This window comes from Sardina pilchardus, chromosome 9 (genome assembly GCF_963854185.1).
Source record: "Sardina pilchardus chromosome 9, fSarPil1.1, whole genome shotgun sequence".
Classification (NCBI taxonomy): domain Eukaryota; kingdom Metazoa; phylum Chordata; class Actinopteri; order Clupeiformes; family Clupeidae; genus Sardina; species Sardina pilchardus.
This window is the reverse complement of record NC_085002.1, coordinates 12,118,784-12,133,158: the sequence shown is the minus strand read 5'-3', so window position 1 is coordinate 12,133,158 and position 14,375 is coordinate 12,118,784. Positions and strand designations below refer to the sequence as shown.

General features: G+C 45.0%; 1 protein-coding gene across 2 annotated transcripts in view; it reads right to left on the bottom strand.

Annotated features, from left to right (window-relative positions):
• Positions 1–14,375, bottom strand: part of itpr1a (inositol 1,4,5-trisphosphate receptor, type 1a) — a 44,937-nt gene that overhangs the window by 21,587 nt on the left and 8,975 nt on the right. For both annotated transcript variants that reach the window (XM_062545787.1, XM_062545788.1), the window contains exons 6-29: positions 13,894–14,052; positions 13,511–13,609; positions 13,320–13,403; positions 12,982–13,128; positions 12,550–12,645; positions 12,381–12,425; positions 11,537–11,643; positions 10,744–10,843; positions 10,403–10,563; positions 9,661–9,802; positions 9,102–9,260; positions 8,271–8,443; positions 6,672–6,791; positions 6,133–6,327; positions 5,583–5,834; positions 4,923–5,064; positions 4,240–4,384; positions 3,222–3,412; positions 2,623–2,749; positions 2,386–2,440; positions 2,007–2,172; positions 766–936; positions 488–568; positions 17–154 (exon numbers count right to left, since the gene is read on the bottom strand). In XM_062545787.1, coding sequence (XP_062401771.1) covers positions 17–154; positions 488–568; positions 766–936; positions 2,007–2,172; positions 2,386–2,440; positions 2,623–2,749; positions 3,222–3,412; positions 4,240–4,384; positions 4,923–5,064; positions 5,583–5,834; positions 6,133–6,327; positions 6,672–6,791; positions 8,271–8,443; positions 9,102–9,260; positions 9,661–9,802; positions 10,403–10,563; positions 10,744–10,843; positions 11,537–11,643; positions 12,381–12,425; positions 12,550–12,645; positions 12,982–13,128; positions 13,320–13,403; positions 13,511–13,609; positions 13,894–14,052 — 3,255 coding nt within the window. The remainder of the gene's footprint in view (positions 1–16; positions 155–487; positions 569–765; positions 937–2,006; positions 2,173–2,385; positions 2,441–2,622; positions 2,750–3,221; positions 3,413–4,239; positions 4,385–4,922; positions 5,065–5,582; positions 5,835–6,132; positions 6,328–6,671; positions 6,792–8,270; positions 8,444–9,101; positions 9,261–9,660; positions 9,803–10,402; positions 10,564–10,743; positions 10,844–11,536; positions 11,644–12,380; positions 12,426–12,549; positions 12,646–12,981; positions 13,129–13,319; positions 13,404–13,510; positions 13,610–13,893; positions 14,053–14,375) is intronic.

Genomic DNA, 14,375 nt, shown 5'->3' with positions numbered 1-14,375 from the left:
ACACACACACACACACCTTCTCGTAGGGGATCTGCAGCAGCTCCAGCACCACACTGTGAGCCCCCATGTTCCTCAGGAGCCTCTGCTGCTGCTTCTTACTCTTCCGGCCCGATAGACTGTCCAGCACGCACAGCCTACTGAGACGCAACAACACCTACAGACACACACACACACACACACACACACACACACACATAAGATGCACAAAAACACACACACACACACACACACACACACACACACACACACACACACACACACACACACACACACACACACAGAGACAAAGACGCACAAAGACACACACACACACACACACACACACACAAACACAATGAAAAGCACATGAGAGTTATACATAAACATGTTATATCAATACATGCCATTTGGCAACATACATTCATAACAGGCCCTTATATACACCACCCACACACTGACACATTGATATACAGCACCAGCTGGTATTCCCACGGTAGCAGCACCTTACCTCCTTCACCAGTCTATAGTTGGAGCTGCTGGTGCTCTCTACTTTCTTTGGGTTGTCTGAACCACCTACATTGGAATCCCCCTACAATGGAAGACACAGCAATTTATCAAGACAGAAGCACACATTGAGAGCTGGCTGTGTATGTGTGTGTCCTGTGCATGATATATGATTGTGTGTGTATATGTGTGTGTGTGCGTGTGTGTGTGAGTGTCAGAATATTTGTGTGCTTGTGTGTGTGTGTGTGTGTGTGTGTGTGTGTGTAAGTGTGGGTGCATCACCTTATGGTGTGTGTCAGTTGCCATATTGTCCCCTGTGTCCATGCCTGAGTCGCCGCCCTGCCTCTTGTAGACCCACAGCTCGGACTTCTCCACGATGGAGCGCAGCTGGTCCAGGTCGCTCTTGATCTGCTTGTAGTTCTCCACGTCCTGACTGGTCACCAGCAGCTGGACCTGCAGCATCACACAACAGAGAAGAGGTCATCAGAGCCGTTCATCTCCCCTGGTGTCTCCTTTCGGTATCACGTTATTGGTACTTTACATAAACTGCCGAAAATTGCCTCCAGATGATTACAGTTATTACCAATCGCTTTAATGCTTGTCTACTTTGACATCACGTTTTCAAAACAATTACAGTTATCCCCAATCGCTTTAATGCTTGTGTGAATTCTGATATCATTTCAATTCTAAATGAAACCACCTGTGAAAAGATGTTTTCCTTTCACTTAGCAGGGGAAACATATTGAGTTTGGGGTATTTGAATGACATCTGTGTTAACTGTTTTGCAAAAAGGTGTGAGCAATGTGTGAACCAAGTGAAAACTTGTGACGTTCACAAGAGATGACTTCTGCTGTGCAAAGAAGGTGTTCATAAAGACCAAGTGCATTCTGGTTTCTTTGAGCAGGTCAAACCAGTCAAGAAGAAAGAAATTGTAAGACACATTTGTATAGGTGTGCCAGTTTTGATTTAATTACAGTAAATGTGGAATGGATCAGTATAAATGAAAGGTCCTCTAAGCGATGATGGGTAACGTCACTTCTGTGGACGTTCAAACAAAATAGAGAGCTAGCTCGCTAGTCGCTACTCCCTCCCCCTCCCTCCTGTACAATTGAAACTCTCCTAAACGCGTCTCACTGGTGATTTGCTGGAACAGTTTGTTATGTTTTTATGGCCCAAGTTGTTTTTGTTGCCGTTTTTGGAGCCTGGGCTGTCCACAGAGACCGTTTTTTTTTTTTTTTTTTTTTACTGTGTATTCAGGCACAGACAGCTAGCGGATAGTGAGGTGATGTTTGCTGTAAGTGACAAAAAATGTTTTAGTGTGACATTGCTTAGAACACTTTTAACCTTAATACTAATACTAAATATTATTACTTCATTGGATTCCTTTATCAGTTTTTACCTCAACATTATCAGTTTAGCATGTTAAGTAAGTAAAGTAAATTACCACAGATATGGAGATCTCTCTCTCTCTCTCTCTCTCTCTCTCTCTCCCTGTGTATGTGGTCATATGTGTGAGGGATTACCTGCTTGAAGGCCTGCAGCACCTCCTGTCTCTGGCTGAAGTGCCTGAAAAGCAGATGCAGGGCTTTGGACACCAGAGGAGGGTAGTCGTGCATGGTCAGGTGGAGAAGAACCCGCAGGAAGGTCCGGCCACCGTGGTCATCCAGGTCCAGACGAGTGTTTTCTTCACTGTGATCACACGCACACGCACACACACACACACACACACACACACACACACACACACACACACACACACACACACACACACACACACACACACACACACACACACACACACACACACACACACACACACACACACACACACTTGTAACTACATCCTGACTTCACATAATGGCTCAGTACATGGAGTGGCCTTCTTCTAACAGGTGTCTTTACCTTCCCCCAAAGATGCCTTCTGCTTGCTCCTCTATGTGCTCAAAGTCCAGCGCACCTAAAACAAGATGAACAACCTTTCAGACTTCCAATGCATCACTATCATTCTCTCACATACACTCTCTTTTTCTCTTTCTTTCTCTGTATTCCTCTCTCTCTCTCTCTCTCTCTCTCGCTCTCATAAACACACACACACACACACACACACAAACACACAGAAATAATCCCATACACTCTTACCCTGCACGTTGGCCTGTGCGTCCTGGGTGGTGGACGGGTCAGCCTGAGGATTGCTCTCGTCAAACTCATTCTTGAAGATGCAGAGCAGGCAGGAGATGCGGTAATCAAGCCTCACATTCAGGATGAACTGCAGGATGCAGAAAGGGACAAACCCACTTACAACAGAATTGGATAACGGATAATTGGTGTTTTCTACTGTGATGAACCTGCAGCATTGTCTGCTCCCTCAGCTCATTGCTCTGTGTTTTTCAAGTCCCAAGACGCCTACAGTATGTCCCTAATTGGACCTGATAAAATACCTGATGGAGGCGTGTCTGGCATCCCTATTTGGACCTGATGAAATACCTGATATAGGTGTGTCTGCTCTGAACAAAAGGGCCACTATTTTGAGATTACATTGTGCAGCGTTATTTGTGTAGGGGAGTTGTAACAATAAACTCACGTCTTTGTCTTGAAACCGTTGCATTGTCTCTTAAATTTATGACAATAGCTGGTTATATTGTAACAGTACATCGCATGCCTTTTCAAACTGTGTAACTGACATGCAGTTCCATTTGGGTAATTTTGGGCCACAAGTCAAGACAACAAAGCAGTCATACCTGGAGAATCTCTATGATCTTGAGTTTGGTGTCCATGACCAGGATGTCCTGCTTCTGGGGTTCCGTGGTGGCCTTCACCGCGTCTCCATCTTGGGGGGTGGACGGCGTCAGAGGCAGGAAGCCTCCCCCCCTCAGAACCACCTGCGTCATCAGCTCCCCAACCCCGTGGATGGAGCGCATGACGTTGCTGCCTGGAGAGAGACGAGAACAGTGTGGTCCATGAAGACAGGTAGATAGACACTGTGGACATTTGCCTGAAGAAGAACCAGCAGGGTCACAACGTTGCCTATTCTTTTTAAAACATTAAATATGGGAGCTCAAAGCAGTGTTCCGGACATTACATTTTTTCACTGAAGCGAGTTTCATTTTGTCCTGCAGCTGCCAGAAGGTGGGATGTGCACACAATAACTTTTTAGAACACTGTGGACATACTGTACCAAACGTGTCTCTGTTTCTACCAGTTTGTTTTGGACTTTGACCACAGGACACATTGAGAAAGATACAATTTTGTTGAACTGTGTGTTCATGGCGTTACAGCCAACACCTCCAGTATCCAGAACAACAGGCTGGATTATCCAGTGAGAGTTTTATGCAGCCATCCATGTCTGTATTTACAGTTGGAGGTTATTGATGATAACAGTATAATATTGTCTATTCAGAAAATAATGCTGTCTCAAGTCCTGTAGGCTCCAGTTGCACTGTTTCTACAATAGAAATTACAATAATTCTAAAAAAATGAAATAACAGCATTATGTCTCTCTGTGCATTCAAAACTCATAACAAAGACGTAAAAACAAGCCCAATTGAGGAGGAGAATAGTGTACGTATATTATACACACACACACACAGACACAAATTCACACAAACAAATGTTGCATCTGGGGCGATGTGCTTTATGTCTGAATGGAAAGGCAGTACTTCAGTTTAACAGGAAGTCCACTGCTGTCAAGTGCATCAGTGAAGATCACAAAGATGTAAAAACAAGCCCAGTTGAGGAGGAGAGAAGTGTACTATTCACCTTTCCCTGGCTCTCTGTCCAGCTTGACAGGGAATGAGCTGACGTGCACACAGTCAAGGATGGCCAGCAGGATCTTGGTCAAGCGCAGCAGGTCATTGAAGTTGTAGAAGCCAAAGTAGATCAGATTCCTGGCCAGATTCACCACCTACAGTACACGTCACACGCAGAGGGCACATTGAGGGTGTGAGGCTCAGTGAGTTAAGGCTAAGACAATGAGAATGTAAATATGCATGAAAGAGGCATTGTGTGAGTAGCACTATAGCATGGGACTTTTATTTACCAGTACGAGAGTATGAACTTAATGGTGTGTGTCTGTGTGTGTCTGTGTGTGTCTGTGTGTGTGTGTGTGTGTGTGTGTGTGTGTGTGTGTGTGTGTGTGTGAGAGAGTGAGTGGGTGAGCGTGTTTATGTGCGTGTGAGAAAGAGAGAGCGAAGGAGAGCGTCAATGAGGTCAGGTTTCTGTGGTTGCAACAGATGCCAGCTAGCATAGCTGTGCGGGTGGAACAAGGGTAAACCTGACTCCTCAACGCCTCCAGAGTGCTACTGGCATGAAAGCTAGTAACCTGGGCTTTTGTTAGCACACTCGAGTCATAATCTGAGGGGCTGATGTTTCGCTGGTTTGGGTCCGGGCGTGTGCAGGGCTGAACCGTGCAGGTTATGCAGGTTACATGGTGAGTGACTCACCTCAAAGGTGAGCTTGTTCTTCTCCTTGTCCGCGAAAGGGAAGCTCTGGCAGACCACGTCACGCAGGTAGTTCTCCACAAACTCCATGGTCTGGGAGAAGCGCTCCTTCACCTCGTCTCGCGACGTGCCGTCATTATCGTAGCTGTCACACACAGAGAGAGAGAGAGAGAGAGAGAGAGGGGAAGAGAGAGAGAGAGAGGTCTAATCCTCAGCTTCCATTGGCTCTAATGCTAGCTCTCTAATGGATTATATGCCCAAAAGGCTGTTCAGGTACTTATTCGTTTCCGTGTGGAGACAGGTGTGTTTGAACCTGCCACTATTGTTAATGTAATTAGTGTCTACACAGACCTGCTTGGTTGTTGCACCTAGTGAATCAGCACATTACGATGTAAAAGGATTTAAGCGTGTGTTAAAATTGTTACTATTGGGTAAACCATATCTTCAGTGTTGGAGTGAAAGGAGGTACCTGAACAGCCTTCTGTGCATATAGCCTATTCATGGGTTTCATCAGGTCCCTTTCCACAGGTGTAGTAATCAAGCACCATGCAGACTGCATTCATAATCAAGGTGCTTGATTTTATACACCTGTGGAAAGGTACCAGATGAAACCCATGAATTGGCTGCTCTGTGAGAGATGGTGGTAGTGGGGGGGGGTCTTACTCGTCGATGGCGATCTGGGAGGGGATCTCGGACCAGAGGCGCGCGTACTTGACGGGCGTGACCTGCTCCTGGGGGTCGCGGTCCACGTGCATGTGCAGCATGAGGCGGCAGAAGGAGGCGCGCAGGTCGTAGGGCAGGTCCTCGTCCGACATGCAGCGCAGGATCAGGTCCACGTCCAGCTGGCCCGAGATCTTGTTGATGGCCAGGTACTGCCGGTCCAGGCACATCCTCGCAAACAGGTTCAGCTGGTACCTGAACGCGTCCAAAAGAGATCCATTTACAGATTAATAAAGAGATATGTTTAAAGAAATAGGCAATTGGATAAGGAGATAGAAAGAAAGAAAGAATGAAATAATGAAAGAATGACAGAATAGAAAGAAAGAGGGGAAGAAAGAAAGAAAGAAAGAAAGAAAGAGGAAGAGAGAAAAAATGTAACTTCATGTCAAGTAATTAAACAAAAGTAAAAGTAGAAGTTGATACACAAGTTAAGGTGTGTGTGTGTGTGTGTGTGTGTGTGTGTGTGTGTGTGTGTGTGTGTGTGTGTGTGTACCTGTAGTAGCTGATGACCTCCTGGTCCTCCCTCTGTCCCTCTTTAGCGTCCTGGGCCAGCTCCCTGATGCTCTTACTCTTCACCTCTCCGCTGCTGTCCTTCCAGAAGAGCCACACCTCCTCCTCATCCTCCTCTTCCTCCTCCGCACTCTCACCAAGCGCCGCGCCCGCCACCTCAAACCGCGACAGCACCAGCCTGACACACACACAAACACACACACACACACACACACACACACACACACACACACACACACACACACACACACACACACACACACACACAAACACGCGCGCACACACACACACACACACACACACACACACACACACACACAATACACACAAACACACACACATGCATGCACGCACGTACGCACGCACACACACACACAAATGTCACACCTGGAACCAGCTATACAGTTGAATCTGAATGTGTTTTATGTCTGAAGGGAAAGGCAGCACTTTAGTTTAACAGGAAGTCCACAGCTGCAAAGCATCATTGTTTTGGTGTGTGGGGACAGAGAGGGAGAGCCTTACTTTGTGTCAATCAGGATGTCTGCGTTAGCTGGATCCAACACAGCATTGCAAATCAGCTCCTGAGTGACAGGGATGGACTTATTCATGGAGACACACAGGTCAGAGAGGTAGTCCAGGAACCTGCAGACACACACACACACACACACACACACACACACACACACACACACACACACCAAATCATTATATTACAGCTGTTATTAACACACACAGACAAACTCAAACGCACACACACAAACACACACACACACACACACGCACACATACATACACCAAAACATTAAATTACAGCTGTTATTACAGTTTTTGCCTATTGCTTACACACTAAAATCAAATGCTTACACCAAAGCCTCAATACCTCAACCTCTTGTATTATACTTTACACACAGTGTAACCATAGCTTAAACACATTCTCTGCTTTGCACATTGTTTGCAATTCTGCAAAACACTTTTTGCTAAACACTACACACGTTTTCTTACATTAGACACTTTGTGCAAAAACAAAATCCCCTGGTATCATTGGGAAAACACTTTGTTCAAAATGTAAAACTCATCTGGCAATTGTAGGCACTTACTTATACAGCTGAAAACACGTGCACAGAAAACAGAGCACCAATCGGTCTGAACCTTAACACTACAAATAGGCCTCCAGCAAGCCATTTTGAGAACTTTGCAAGCATGGAGACAATTCATATATCAAAAGTTGTATACCTGCCCCCTTACAGCCCCTAAATGCAATTGAGGAAATAGTTCTGCATGGTGGTGGAAAGTAAATGATCGCCAACCACACGCCCGCATACCTCTTCTGCAGGCAATGTGGCAAGAGGCATGTGGAGACATTGGGGATCAATCCCCCCCATTGTATGTGTGTATGATATTGCACCCCCCCCCACCCCACCCCAGCCCCCACCACATACACACCACATACACACTCACATGCACATACACACACACACACACACACACTCACACGCACATGTGTACACACACAGACATACAGTACACAGACACAGACACACACATACACACACACACACACACACACACACACACACACACACACACACGCAAAACCAATATATATTTTGTTGCTTTTTTCAATCGCAAATGATCCAGTAATTTTTACTTTTGTTTTGTTGCTATATTTGACTTTTCTATTTCTCTTTATATCTGTAAGAATGTTTGTTTTTTTGTAAAAACTCTTGTTTTGATTACTGCAGAAAATCTACTTTTGAGTTTTTACAGAAGATGAGGTCTGAGAAAATGACCAAATAAAATACAAAAATAGAAACACAGACGGCAGTGTTTTCTATAAAGTGCATCAGTGTGTTACTGGTGATATAAGGGTAATTCAAATGGTGCTTGTGTGTATAGTTTTGTTGCAAGAATTTAGTTTTTAGAAAGGAGTGTTATGTTTTGATTGCAGTGTTTCATTTTGGCATAGATGTGAGTTGTTTATCCCCAAGTGCTATGTGTTATATAGCTGTGTGTAGAGTTTTGAAATAATGAGCCAAATTCTGCAAAACGTGTATAAGCAATAGGCAAAAACTGTAACACACACAGACACAGACAAACTCAATCACACACACACAGACGCACCTGGGCTCTCTGTTCTTTCTGACGAGGCTGACGAAGGTGTCGATCTCGGCGGCGGTGATGTGCTTCTCCAGGAGCTTGCGGTTGTTGTGCAGCAGGGCCGTGATGGTGTCCTCAGCCAACACATCGTAGCCAATCTGCTTCTGCATGAAGCGAAACTGCTTGGCTATGTACTCCTACAAACACACAACAATGGCACACACACACACCACATATTACAAACGTATACCTACTGTATACACAGACATTCACACTACCTTCAGATATCTTTAAAACCTTGACAGACAAACCTTTACAGATATCTTTAAAATCTCTATCTAATGACACAACAGTGACCCCATGTTTCATGTGTTCATATTTAAACCACTTCTTTGCAAGCAATATGGTTGTGCCAGTGTCAATTTAGCAGACATAAAATCCTGACCCATTACTGCTTCCCTCTCCTAACAATGCTCTACGTTCCCTTGGGGTTTCATGTCCTATGGGGCATTGGGTTTCATATGGTGTGCCCTGGATTGTGCGATGCATCTTACCTGGTTCTTCCTGTATTCCTGCTGTGTGTGTGTGTGTGTGTGTGTGTGTGTGTGTGTGTGTGTGTGCGTGCGTGCGTGCGTGCGTGCGTGCGTGCGTGCGTGCGTGCGTGCGTGCGTGCGTGCGTGCGTGCGTGCGTCTTTTGTTCTTCCTGTATTCCTGCTGTGTGTGTGTGTGTGTGTGTGTGTGTGTGTGTGTGTGCGTCTGTGTCTGTGTGTGTGTGTGTGTGTGTGTGTGTGTGTGTGTGTGTGTGTGTGTGTGTGAGCGTGTGTGTGTGTGTGTGAGTGTGTGTGAACAGGTCACCTGGTTCTTCCTGTAGTCCTGCTGTGAGTGGCGCAGCACCCGGTAGCAGAGGCGGCAGATGTGCCTGAAAGGGGCGTGGCGCTGGTCACCCAGCTCCTCCAGACGGAGCATGGGGCCGTCACCGCTGTCTGTGAACGGAGCCTGCAGCAGCTTGAAGATCTGACCAGGCACACCGGGGGACAGAGACGAGGTCATACACACATATATATAAATACATTGGCAAAACACACTGTAATTTCCCAACTATTAGCCACGGCTTATACATTTATTTTGCTACATTTATTCAGCTATGAGTTTACAGTAATACACAGGGGTATGGTATTCATATGGTTTTGTTTCTTTTAACTTGCATAAAACACTGCCCTGTGGCTTAAACACAATGCGGCTAATACACAGGAAATTACTGTGTGATATACTGATTGACGTACTTCTGTGTGGAGCAGCAGACAGCGAATGAAAGAAACAAAGAGATGACAAGAAAGAAAAGACCAACTGAATGAGAAGAAAGAAAGAAAGAAAAAAAGAAAGAAAGAGTATGCGTAGAGGTGCAGTCGTCCACCTGTTTGAGGATGTTCTGCTCCCTCATGAGCTTCTGTCGCTCTCTGTTGGGCTTGTTGACCATGATCTCCAGCACGTCCTGCCCGCTGTTGGGGATGTCCACTACAAAATACACCAGGTCCTCCAGCAGCTTAGTGACCGCCCTGTGCTCATATTAGACAGAGACAGACAGAGAGAGAGAGAGAGAGAGAGAGAGATTACATTCTACAGGTTATAGTAATAAAAGACAGACTGAAAGAAAGGAAGACAGATAAACAGAAAGAAAGGAAAATAAAGAAGAAAAGGTCTGTGTGTGTGTGTGTGAGTGTGAGTGTGTGTGATAAAAATCACAGCAGCACCGTAATAAGTCAGGAGGAATAACATGGCTCACCCAAACAGCAAGAGGAGGAAATAATCCAGCGCACAAAAGGAGAGAGCGAGTTTCGGAGAGGAAGAAGAAATATTGAGCCCGGGGCCGGAGGAGGAAATGGGCCTCAGACAAGCAGAGAGCAAAAGAACAACACGCGGCAAACCCTTCACAGGAAATGAAGGGAGAACACAAATCGGCCATTAGGGATTCATCGCAGGCTCATTGCTACGCTACGGCAGCACACAACTTTTCCTGGTCGAGATTGGGGACGCTAGATAAGCGTGACAGGCGAGGTATATGGCGAGGTGAAGTGAGGTTAGCTGGTGTGTGTGTGTGTGTGTGTGTGTGTGTGTGTGTGTTGATCCTTCCTCTGACGCCCTAGAGGCAAACTCACCTGCGCTCGTTCTGGGTGATGGTGCCCTTCTCCAGTTTGCCAGCGATGGATGCCAAGACTTTGCTGGCGTCGTTGGCAAAGTCCAAGTCTCTGACCTCAGCAGGGGAGACTGGCACAATGGCAAATGCCTCTTTATCCTCCTTCTGGGCAGATGTGCCAATCTATTATGAGAGTAGGAGAATGAGACTTGTGATTTACAAGGAGGCTAAAATAATATTAGGAAAGGGCAAATGATTGTATGAAATGTGCTATATAAATAAACTTGACTTGACTTGGCTAGCACACACACACGCGCGCGCACGTGCACACAGACACACACACACACACACACACACACACACCATGAGCATGACCGGTTTCTCCTCCTCCTTGTCTATGGGGTAGTTGGTGCTGTGGACCCATGTGTTGGTGCATAGATGCCGGAGCCTCACGTAGGAATTCCTGGGAAAAGACCAACCAGCTAAGCAAATGAGTGAGGAAGTTCCCTGAGATCGTTCCAAAAACCTGTACTGCCAGTCTGCCTACAACACTTCATCTCTGCGCTATTACTCTGTTTGAAGGCTTGAGACATCGGTCCACATACTTCAACTTCAAAATAGAGAAGCCAAGCCAAGTCCAAGGAGCATACAGCTAAAAACAATATTCTGATTGATCAGATGCCTAAAAGTGTGCCATACAAGTGTAACAATTAATTAACTGTTTTAATTCAACTGTGATAGCTGGCTACATAGCCCCAAGGCCTAACCCTGCTTATGAGTAGTTTAAACCTAGCATAACAATCACAAGACAAAAAATCTATTCATGATCAACAAATCTCATCAGACACAGAGTGGCATCTGAGACTACGGCCTTTAACAAACGTAGACGGGCATTTTTAAAAACATAAAAACGGGTATTTTTGCTCCTTCATATTCTAAAATAGTTCCATACACACAGATATGCAAAAACCTTCGCTCAAGGCTGTCAAGAACACATCAATCAAACAGATGGCGATATTGTTCAATTGGAGACCTGACAACATTTTAAAGAAAGAAGTACACATCACATCCCAATCCAAAAATCTCCATTTTCAAAAATACTCAGCTACACGCGGGCATGGCCTAAATTAGATGTACCATTTAACAAATGCCTTACCTGGGTACCAGAGAGTCTCCCCCTCGGAGAGTGGTAGGGTCCAACTCGAAGATGGAGGAGATGTCGTTGCCATCAGGAACAGCCACCAGAGTGTACATAACTCGCTCCTGAGAGTCAACGCCATGTCATTCAATGCATCACTTCCTGCCTTAATACTCACAACTAGATGTCAAACACATTATCATGACTAGATGACAAGCCCAAAAGATGCCCACACAGAGGAATGAGTGCTTGCAAAAGACATGTACTAAAGCTGTTGTTTAATGGCCCTGTTTTGGTCCTCTATCTCCCAGGGTTTGTCTGAGGGGCAGGAAGGAGTACTAGGAGAGCAGCTACAGGACCATTGCAAGTCCACCCTCATTCTCTTCATCCCTTAAGGGGGGTTCAAACCAAAGACTTGAGCTGAGACAAAGAGATGAGCTGCAACATTCTACAATATTGCAGCTGCGACAAGACCTGCTGAATGCTAGGCGACAGCTTGCAACAGCTGGCAACGACGTGTAACATTTCATTCACACTGCTGCAACTCCTTCTGCAATGGTTTTGTCTCGCAGATCTTTGGTGTGAATTGGGCCTTAGAGAAAGGTGTGATGAAGCTACTCTGCAGGTCCTCTTCAGCATACAGCTCTTCCCCCTAGAAGCCCTACACTGTGTCAGGTTATATTAATTCTATTAACACAATGTCTCTCTGTTGATGTTTACTGCAATTTGTTTCATGCAATGTTTTGACAACTGTTGTTATGCTGATGTACCCTGCAATAACAAATAATTTAACAATTGAATCCTTTAATCTGAACTCCTATGGATGTTTCTCTTTGCTCCCCACAAACACAAAGACACTCACGGATGAGCGAGGCTCCAGTCCATCGTCCTCATACTCTGTGTTCACCTGGAAACAAAATCAGCGCTGCTTTGTTATCAGTTCACATTACTGACCTAATCAATCAAGAGTCTCATCTCCATATCTTCACCATGCCTGACTGCTAAGTTAGGGTGCAAGGTGTGTAGCTCACCTCTGCTGCCAAGTAGTGCCCAGTGGCCAGGTGTTTGAACCGGAAAAGGCTGTTCCAGTATCCAGCTCCTCCTCTGCATGGGTCGTGCTGGACCACCTAAAGCCATCACAATAACCGATAGTACACATTTCAGAATCAGAATCAGAATCAACTTTATTGGCCAGGTTTGCCTAAACAAACAAAGAATTTGACTCCGGTTAACTTTGCTCTCAAAGTACAATACACAAGCAAATAAAACATAAGAGAATCAAAAACAGAACTGTAGGAATAGAATGAAGGGCAGTAGAATAAGGCTATGTATAAGAATAAATACTTTACTGTAAAATGCTAAATATTTTGTGGGAAATAAAGATTTCCCACCAAGCACACAATTACATGGGAATTGAAGTGTGACTGTGCAACATACTGTAAATCTATGAATTGTAAACCTACCTCCACTTCCCATAAGGCTTTGCTGCTGGTTGCCGAGGTGGCAGACTGTCGTCCGGTGGTGCGGAGGAAGACATACTGTTTCTTCCTGTGGTCGTCACAGGTCAGGAACTTCTCCTGCTCAGCATGGAAAAGGCGTACCACATCACCCTGGAGAAATAAAGGCACAAAGTCAATACAAACTACAACACAGTGGATGGTTAATGGTTAATTTAAAAATCATTGGTTATATGGGAATCATAAATCACTACAAAGCAACAACGACTGCTTTTGTGTATGTTTGTGTGCGTACAGTATATACACTGTAGACATGTTCATGTTAGTATTTGTATCTGGCTTACTCCTTTCAGAACAATTTCCTGGTTATCACTCCATTTCATAAACAGAACGATCTTCCAGCTGGTGTTACAGTTCACCGAGTTCACCTGTCAGTCAAGCAATATAGACATATGCTTACATACACATATGGAGATGAATTTGAAATGGAAACAAAAAGCAGGAAATGGAGTAAACGAAAGGTTTATAACAAAACCTCATTGCATCCGGGGTTGTCCACTAACTGATGACCGCTAGCATGAAGAGGTTGTCCAGCATTTACTGGGTTTAACACCACTTTGTCCCCTATGACCACCTATAACATAAATACACACACACACACACACACAACCACAAAACACACACACACACACACACACACACACACACAACCACAAAACACACACCAAATGATTCCTCAGACAACATACTGTACATTATTTTATTCAGGCGTTTCTATAGCATAACAAGCCAAACAATGGAACATTTCATCACATGTTTGTAAACTAGTCATAAAACACAGACTGAAAATATTACGCCTCTATTAACACTATTCCATGTATGGATTGCTAACCCTGATATCAGTATGTAAACACTCACACTGTCTCCTATGGAGCGGAGCTTGTAGAAGGGCTGGATGTAGAACCAGGAGCCCTCGTTGCCAGCGGCGTCCAGTGTGACCCGCATGGCGTTCTTCTCCAGCAGGGCCGGCAGACGCTTATTTACCGTCAGGTACTTATTACTCTTCAGATGAAGCATCTGGACGCACACACACACACACACACACACACACACACACACACACACACACACACACACACACACACACACACACACACACACACACATAAATACACACATACAAATATACAGCATGTATATATTCAGATGCCTTCATAACAATCCACCATATTGTACTTTGCAAGGTGAGAAATGTTCACAATTCAAAACCTTGCAGTGCTCACCCTTACCCTTCTACCATCCTTTTCAAACAAACTTCAAGCTTCATGCTTTAATTGAATTTGGACTGGCTGAGGCTAGACCAAAGCGTTGGACTATCTTAGCCCATCTCAGGACAATCA